General features: G+C 35.9%; 1 protein-coding gene across 2 annotated transcripts in view; it reads right to left on the bottom strand.

Moving 5' to 3' along the window:
• Window positions 1-894: 894 nt before the first annotated feature.
• The window catches only part of LOC150100743 (uncharacterized), an 82,988-nt gene continuing 74,284 nt past the window's right edge, over window positions 895-9,598 (bottom strand). For both annotated transcript variants that reach the window (XM_090401929.1, XM_090401928.1), the window contains exon 7: window positions 895-1,576. In XM_090401929.1, the coding sequence (XP_090258055.1) occupies window positions 1,209-1,576 (368 nt within the window). In that variant the 3' untranslated portion in view covers window positions 895-1,208. The remainder of the gene's footprint in view (window positions 1,577-9,598) is intronic.

Here is a 9,598-nt window from a genome sequence, read left to right as displayed (position 1 = left end):
AGCATTGTTTGGAGATGATAAGCTGAAAAGTTGAAATCTGGAGTGTGAAGAGTTCTGATAAAGGATTTCAAAATGTCATTTTGAACCAGTTCTTGGTTCTACCGAGAGTCATGGGAAAAAAGACTATGGTGGATTCTTTTATTTGATGGGAGAGGAAGTGCCCTGTAGAATTGCTTCAGTCATCACAGCAAAAGGAGGTCCTACATCAGCTAGGCTAAAGAGTTGTTCAAAGAGTTGTCATTCCATCTGAAGTAATTAGATTGGAGGCAATGTTTAAAGAGCCTTGTGAAATCAGGAGGGAATAGACCTTTAATGCGGTTCAGAACTTGATCAGCCAGGGAATCTGCATACCATGAAACAATGCCAAGAATGAAAGAATGTCAGATAGTTTCTGTATGAAATTTGATGAATTCTTGATAAAAAAATGTCCAAGTGTTAGATATGGTTGTTTAGCAATGAGGTGTTAGGATAAGTGGTAGCAGGCAAAGTTATTCCATCCACTATCAGTCTTAAGGGTCCAAAGCCTTGTGGATCTTTTGGACCTCACCTTGTACAACCTTGGGCTTAAAAGGATGCACAAACTTGAATTTTTGTTTTAAATTTGTTGGCCAAGTTAGCATGTTTCATAGGATTTCATTAGTTTCTGTGTGACTACAACCCTACATGGACAGATTACGAAGCAATCAACAAACTTCCACAAAACATAAGACAGAATGGAGAATATATGAAGGCATGGCAATGTATTTTGTTAAATGAATGTTTAACAGAGTGGAGTGGAACTTTTGAGATGACCCTTGCAACATATGCAACTGGTATGATTTAATAACTTTGAGGAAAAAGGCAAAATCCATTAATTTATTTTAATAAATATACAATGTACAACTGTGACATACTCTGAACTGAACTGAGATAAAAGACAAATATACATGAACATACATATACACATTTATTTAAATATGGTGTGTGTATATATAAATTTATATATATATATATAAAACAGTAATGTCATTAGGTTGGAAATTAAAGGAACTTTATCCATGAAATTAAAGAATATTCATCCTGGATATAGACTGCATTGCAGTCTAGTACTTTTGAACAGCTAACAGCCATGATGTTTTGGATGGAATACTATAATATAAAAGTCAATGGCAGGAGATATAACTATGGAATAACCATTATAAAGGTTACCTAGAGCTGGAATAATACGCCTATAGAGTAAGACACTTATCAGTTTTTATGATGGCTGCACTTCCTATCTTTGGATGGAACCATCTCACCACATAAATGGTATCAGTAGTTGTTGCTACTACAACTGGACCACCATTACTGTCATGAATGTCAAGTGCTATAATTGAACCTTCACTAAGATCTTGTGACCACAGTGGCTCATCCAGACAAAGATAGCGCAAATCTTCTGGCTTTATTATATAGTATAAAAGCACTGTTCCCTTTTCCATACCCAAGGCTAATAGACTTCCCCAGTAGGCGATACTTACAATATGGCCTTGGAGCTTCTTCATTGGATTGAAACAGTAGTAGTATTTACCATCAAGGGATATAAAGAGTTGTCTGTCATCTAAGAATAAATTAAATAAATCAATTAAAATATATATTCATCACAACAAAGCATTCTAATAACAGGGATCAGATTTAATTTAAATGGTACAAGAAAATGATAATTACCTCCCTCTCCCATTTTCTTCTGTGTAATCAGAAGAGAATACGCAACAAATATTAGCATTACTATATATTTATGAAACGGTATCTTTACCATCTTCCTAACAAAGACAACAAAAGCAAAGTATCTTCAGGTATTGTTTTCTTTAGGTATCTTAGGTAATATGGCTGTTTTCTATATTATCTCAAATACATAAAGTTTAGGCTGCTTAAAAATTAAATTGCTTAAACAACATAGTAAAAAAGTTTGTGACATACAAAGAATGTGCTTATTAGTTCAAACTGGCAAGTCCCCTGAAATATCTTCAATGATCCAAACAAACTTTTAGAGTCTAAAAATGTCAGTTGTTGCAAAACAAGCCTTTTATTAAAATCTTTTAAGCTGTATAACTGTATAACTGAGAGGAGACCTCCACATAGCCTTTAAAGGAATGCGGAGAACCGACCAGGGCTTCTGACCTAATGTCCAATCCTCACCTTCTTGAGATGCATCCTGTTGGGTATCTACTTGGATACTGAACGAACAAGGATGGGCTGGCAATTTGGGATTTAGCCGACCAAATTGTATTCTTATTGGTTAAACCAAAATAAAAAATGATGGTACAACATGACAAAATTTCATGCCGGCTGGGGCTTCGCCCGGTTAAACAAGGCCGCCGTTGTTTTCGCCAGGGAACCAGGGCGAACAGCGAAAAGTCAGCTACTGGAACAAATCTGAAAACAAGCCCCAACTCAACATCACCAGAGTTAAAGATCGGTACTATCAATGTAAGAAGCCTGAATGGCAAAGAAATTAGATAAGTACCAGATCGACATAATAGGGGTGACTGAAACAAAAAAGACCAAAACGGGTGAGATCTTTCTGAGCAATAAATACAAAATATTATATTCAGGCAATGACAATCAAGGAAAAGAAGGAGTAGCCATAGTATTCAACACAAAATACAAGGCTAATCTTCTTGAATGGCAGTCAGTCTCAAGTAGAGTGATGTGGACAAATATGAGAATGGGGAACTGGACAATAAGACTTAATTTGTGCCTATGGTCCCAAAGAAGGTTCTACTAAGGGAGAAGTGGAGGAATATTTTGAGGCTTTAGAAAAAGCAACTGACACAATGAAAAAGGAAAAGCTGGTCCTTGTTGGGATCTAAATAGCAGAGTAGGAAATGATTTTGAGACATACAAAAATATTTTGGGAAAATTTGGAGAAAAGAGCAAAGCTAATAATAATGGCAAATATCTGTTAGATTTCTGCTCAGGACATGGACTGATTATTACTAACACCATGTTCCAACATAAAAATGTGCACAAATTCACATGGAGAGAAGAGGCAAGGAATAAGAAAAGTCTTATTAACTATGTTATTGTTGATAGTGATGTTTTCTTTTGATGTTTTCTCCCTGGTGCAGGACACCAGAGTGTACAGAGGATTTGAAATTGGAAGTGATCACTATTTAGTCTTGAGCAGGATAAAACTGAATTTCATATTGAAAAGAATAACATGTAAGAAAGTTTTAAAGCGAATAAAAGTTGAGCAGCTCTCAGATATGAACTGTAGACTAAAATACACAGAGATTATTATAGAAAAAATGAAAGAGTTTGAGAACAGGAATCAAACCTTGGATTTTCAGTAGCAAACTCTGAAGAAAACATTGGTTGATTCTGCCAGAGAGGCATGTGGTGAGGTTGTCTGCAAGGATAAAAAAAATGAGAACTCCCTGGTGGACACAGGAAGTTAAAGAGGCAGTGAAGGAAAAGAAGAAAGCATATCAAAAGTTCCTGACAAATAAGTCACCTTGTGCTCTTAGAGAATATAGACACAAATGCAAGAATGCTAAACAGTGTGTAAAACTAGCTAAACAAAAGTCATGGGAGGACTTTGGCTAGAATATAGAAAATAAATATCAAGAAGGTGGTAAGATATTCTGGAGGTTGTTGAAGAAGCTTAAAAATGGAGGAAAGAGTGCTGTAAAAGGAGTTAGAGATGATAAAGGTGACATGAAAATGGGAGAAAAAGATATCCTTGAAGTATGGAGTAATTACTTTGAAAAACTGCTAAATGAAACAAGCAGTGATGACAGCACAGTGGTAAAAAACACTGACCAGGCATACAGGCAGGAATACATATCCATACTTGAAGTAGAAAAAGCCATCAAAGGCTTGAAATGTGGAAAGGCAGCTGGAGTAGATGATATTCGACCAGAAATGCTGAAGTATGGTGGTATAAGAGTCTTACAGTGGCTGCACTGCATAGTCCAGAAAGCCTGGACAGAGGGACGAATTCCAGATGATTGGAGTAGAGCTCTCATTGTACCCATACATAAAAAGGGAAATAAAACTGAATGTGAGAATTACAGAGGTATTTCCCTACTGAGTGTTCCTGGCAAGATCTATGCAAGTATACTTGAGAAACGGTCGAGAAGAATTGTGGAAGAAAAGCTTGGTGAAGAACAAGCTGGATTCAGGACAAACAGAGGCTGTCAGGATCAGATTTTCACTTTATGACAAATAGTTGAGAAAGGATGGGAATATAACAAAGATCTGTATTTAAGTTTTATTGATTTGGAAAAGGCAAATGACAAGGTGCCAAGAGAGAAGCTATTCAATACGCAGTAGTTATATGGTGTCAATGGGGCATTATATCGAGCTATACTTAGTCTTTATTTGAGTTGTAAGTCAGCAGTTAGAATTGAAGGAAGTACAGGAAGATGGTTTAATGTTAAATCTGGTGTGAGACAAGGATGTACATTATCCCCTCTGTTATTCATTATCTATATGGATCACATTATGAAGGAAAGTGGTATTAAACATGATATCAAAATTGGAGATGTTAATGTCAGCTCTTTGCTTTATGCAGATGATGTTATACTTCTAAATAAATCCGCTACAAGTCTGCAAGATTCTCTGACTAAATTGAATAACTGTTGTAAAAGATATGGTGTGAAGGTCAGCAATAAAAAGACAAAGACAATGAAAATTGGCAGAATCATTGAAAATGTCAACTGCATTGTGAATGGAGAACCTGTGGAACAAGTAAAACACATCAGGTACTTAGGCATGATTTTTAGTGAAGATGGTAATGTAAATATGGAAATAGACAACAGAATCTACAAAGCTGGTATGGGGAAGTCAATTGAATAAATTCATATGGAATAAGAGAAAATTGGTCGGAACACTAAATTAGCTGTATACAAGACAGTGTTCAAACCGATTTTAACTTATGGATCTGAGAGCTGGGTCAGAAGTAAAACACTTGACCAAAGACTAGAGACCACAGATATGAGAGTCCTGAGAAAGATTATAGGCGTGAACAGATGGCATCAATGGCAATATCATATTAAAAACAAGGATATTAGGAAAGAACTTGACAGAGCTAAGCAGAGCTAATCTCAGGTGGTATGGTCACTTAAACAGAATGGGCGAGGAAGGATTACCAAAACAAGTGTTCTCTGCCAGGTTGGCAGCAAAACGACCCAGAGGAAGACCAAGATATAGGTGGATTGATACGGTACAAAGTGCCTTAGACGATAAAAATATAAGATCTGATAATGTTGGAGTCTTGACAAGTAACAGACTGATTTGGAGGAAAATTGTAGATAGGAAGTTAGTAATGATGTAGTTTTTTTCATGTAGTACTATCATATCCTGTACACCCCTTGAGGGTACATGGCAGGAATTTGATGATGAGATCTAAAATTTTGAAAGGAAACAAAAACTAGTCAAGTATATACAGGAAAATTCTCTTTCTCTAGGACTCTTTCCTAAGACTATCTGGGCAACAAACACTGTTTTGCTAGCCTTACTTCTCCCATTCTATTCAAATGACCATATTTTGCATTAGCTGTTCTCTCACATTCCTGAATGCAAATGATATTAAGTTCCTTTCTAATATCTTTATTTTCAACATGATTCTGATATTAATGCCATTTGTTCAATGTCCTAATTTCTTTTTGGAACTGTTATCTAATCTCTGATCAAGTGTTTTATTTCTAACCCAATTCTCAGCTCAATAGGTTAAAATGGAGATTATCTTAAAATATATATCAGTGTTTGGCAAATTTCTCTTACTCATTAAAAAGATACTATTTTTAAAAAAAATTAAATTTAATATTTATTAAATCATAAACAACTCTTTTTGCTCCCTAGAAATGATCTGTGTTACAGAAATTATTCATTTTTGAATCTGGGCTTTTATTCCCAACCATATCACAAGTGGTTAGAGGACAAAAACTAAAGCCTTCATTTTAAGTCTATACAGAAGCCCACAACAATGACTGCAAAACAATTATTAACAAATTAAGTCTGATTTTCAAAGAGCTGAATACAGAAAACTTACCTCTTGCACATAAATGGCAATCAAGACTTTGGTTCCTTTTAAAGGATTTTAGGTGCAATTTATGTCCATCTGTGCTGCAATCTCTCTAATTCAGTTGGCAATACTGCAATTACCAAAACAAAGCTGACCTTCTGGAATCATTTCTAACTCCTTTGCAGATGACCAAGGCAATAAATGTGTACCACATTCCCAGAGCGGTACTCTGTCAGGAAAAGATCAGAAGAATCTTGAACAATCTAGATACCAAAAAGGCTTCAAAGTCTTGATGGTATCCCACAACTGTACTTGAGATGCATTGCTGAACTAGCATTTGTTCTTTACCATTTCTATGCCCTATTATACTCAGCTGGCATCCACTCCCAAGCATGGAACCATATCAGTCCATTCCAAAAAAAGAAATAAATGGCAGTCATCTAAGGACTGACATATTGGTCTTACCTTGGTGCTCTCTAGTAATAAAGAAGATCATCAGCAGTCATCACCTGGAACCTTCCAAATGATCAGTGACCACCAGTATGAATTCCGTCATTCAAGATCCCCAGAATATCTTGTTTGCTTCTGGATATATACCATGGAAAGGCTTGGAAAAACATGTTCTGTTGCATCTGACATTTCCAAGGCATTTGATACAGTTTAGGAGATAGAACTTGGCAAATTGCCATCTTATAATCTATCTTCCACCATTTCTAACTATCACAAGTTTTCTCTGCAAGTTATTTGCTATACATATCGGGGGGGAGGGGGGTCTGGAAAGTCCTGATAAACATCTAGAACAGAACAAAAATGATATTAAAGCAACTAATATAACACAAGAAAAAACATACAAGGATACTTCATAACTCTACTGCTAACATGTTCATTTTTGTTGTTACATTAGTTGCTTTAATATCATCATCAAATTCCTGACATGTAGCTTAAGGGGTGTACAGGATATGATAGTACTACATGAAAAATTTACATCATTACTACTTCCTATCTACAATTTTCCTCCAAATCAGACTGTTACTTGCCAAGACTAAAACATTACTAGATCTTATATTTCTATTGTCTAAGACACTTTGTACAGTATCAATCCACCTATATCTTGGTCTTCCTCTGGGTCATTTTTTTGCCAACCTTGCAGAGAACACTTGTTTTGCTAATCTTTCCTCGCCCATTCTATTTAAGTGACCATACCACCTAAGATTAGCACTGCTAATGCATTCCTGGATGCTGACAATGTCAAGTTCTTTCCTAATATCCTTGTTTTTAATATGATATTGCCATTGATGCCATCTGTTCACGCCTATAATCTTTCTCAGGACTCTCATATCTGTGGTCTCTAGTCTTTGGTCAAGTGTTTTACTTCTGACCCAGCTCTCAGATCCATAAGTTAAAATCGGTTTGAACACTGTCTTGTATACAGCTAATTTAGTGTTCCGACCAATTTTCTCTTATTCCATATGAATTTATTCAATTGACTTCCCCATACCAGCTTTGTAGATTCTGTTGTCTATTTCCATATTTACATTACCATCTTCACTAAAAATCATGCCTAAGTACCTGATGTGTTTTACTTGTTCCACAGGTTCTCTGTTCAAAATGCAGTTGACATTTTCAATGATTCTGCCCATTTTCATTGTTTTTGTTTTTTTTATTGCTGACCTTCATACCATATCATTTACAACAGTTATTCAATTTAGTCAGGGAATCTTGCAGACTTTTAAGCGAATTTATTTAAAAGTATAGCATTGTCTGCATAAAGCAAAGAGCTGAGATTAACACCTCCAATTTTGATATCAGATTTAATATCGCTTTCCTTCATAATGTGATCCATATAGATAATGAATAACAGAGGGGATAATGTACATGCTTGTCTCACACCAGATTTAACATTAAACCATCTTCCTGTACTTCCTTCAATTCTAACTGCTGACTTACAACTCAAATAAAGACTAAGTATTGCTTGATATAATGCCCCATTGACACCATATAACTGTAGCGTTTTGAATAGCTTCTCTCTTGGCACATTGTCATATGCTTTTTCCAGATTGACAAAACTTAAGAATAGATCTTTGTTATATTCCCATGCTTTCTCAACTATTTGTCATAAAGTGAAGATCTGATCCTGACAGCCTCTATTTGGCCTGAATCAAGCTTGTTCTTCACCAAGCTTTTCTTCTGCAATTCTTCTCAACCTTTTCTCAAGTATACTTGCATATATCTTACCAGGAACACTCAGTAATGAAATGCCTCTGTCTGTAATTCTGTAACTGTCTCTTTAACTTCCTGTGTCCACCATGGAGTTTTGATTTTTCTATCCTTGCACACAACCTCACTACATGCCTCTCTGGTTGAATCAATCAGTGTTTTCTTCAAGGCTTGCCACTGAATCTCCAAGGTTTGGTTGCTGTTCTGAAACTCTTTCATTTTTTCTTCAATAATATTTGTGTATTTTAGTATTTTAGTCTACAGTACACATCTGAGAGCTGCTCAACTTTTATTCACTTTAAAACTTTCTTACATGTTATTCTTTTCAATATGAAATTCAATTTTATCCTACTCAAGACTAAATAGTGATCACTTCCAATTTCAAATCCTCTGTACACTCTGGTGTCCTGCACCAGGGAGAAAACATCACTATCAACAATAACATAGTCAATGAGACTTTTCTTATTCCTTGCCCCTTCTCTCTCCATGTGAATTTGTGCACATTTTTATGTTGGAACATGGTGTTAGTAATAACCAGTCCATGTCCTGAGCAGAAATCCAACAGGTATTTGCCATTATTATTAGCTTTGCTCTTTTCTCCAAATTTTCCCAAAACATTTTTGTATGCCTGACAATCACTTCCTACTCTGCTATTTAGATCCCCAACAAGGACCAACTTTTCCTTTTTCATTGTGTCAGTAGCTTTCTCTAGAGCCTCAAAAAATTCCTCCACTTCTACCTTAGTAGAACCTTCTTTGGGACCATAGGCACAAATAAGTCTCATTGTCCAGTTCCCCATTCTCATATTTGCCCCCATCACTCTACATAAGCCTGCCTGCCATTCAAGAAGATTAGCCTCATATTTAATGGGTGCTTAAGGGTCAAAGCTATATAACTGAGAGGAGACCTCCACATAGCCTTTAAAGGAATGTGGAGGACCAGCCAAGGATTCTGACCTAATGTCCAATCCTCCTATTATGCACCCTGTTGGGTTATCTACCTGGATACTGAACGAACGAGGATGGGCTGCCAATTTGGGATTTAGCCAAGCAAATTGTATTCTTATTGGCTTAAAAACCAAAATACTTTAATATCATGTTTGTTTAAAATAATTATAATACCAAACAAAAACTCGGGTAATATAGTATAGAATTTTCGCCTACATATCACAGGCATCCTAGAAGAAGTAAATAAGCAGTTAGCCTTTTTTAGATCTTTTAATTCTTTGTCAACTAGATGGTAACCCACATTTATCAGTTGTCTGGAAGAAGACTCAAAGGCTATTATATCCATGCTGAATCTCATCACCATCCCTGTCATAAGGCTGAAACTATTAAAATATTGGTTCATCGAGCTCACTCCTTACGATCTTCAGCTGAATTGTTATAGAAAGAA

Source organism: Typopeltis vanoorti, chromosome 12 (assembly GCF_054136105.1).
Source record: "Typopeltis vanoorti isolate ZY-2024b chromosome 12, IOZ_Tvanoo_1.0, whole genome shotgun sequence".
In the NCBI taxonomy this organism is placed as follows: domain Eukaryota; kingdom Metazoa; phylum Arthropoda; class Arachnida; order Uropygi; family Thelyphonidae; genus Typopeltis; species Typopeltis vanoorti.
Note: the sequence above shows the minus strand (reverse complement) of the source record. Positions and strands in the feature narration are given on the sequence as shown.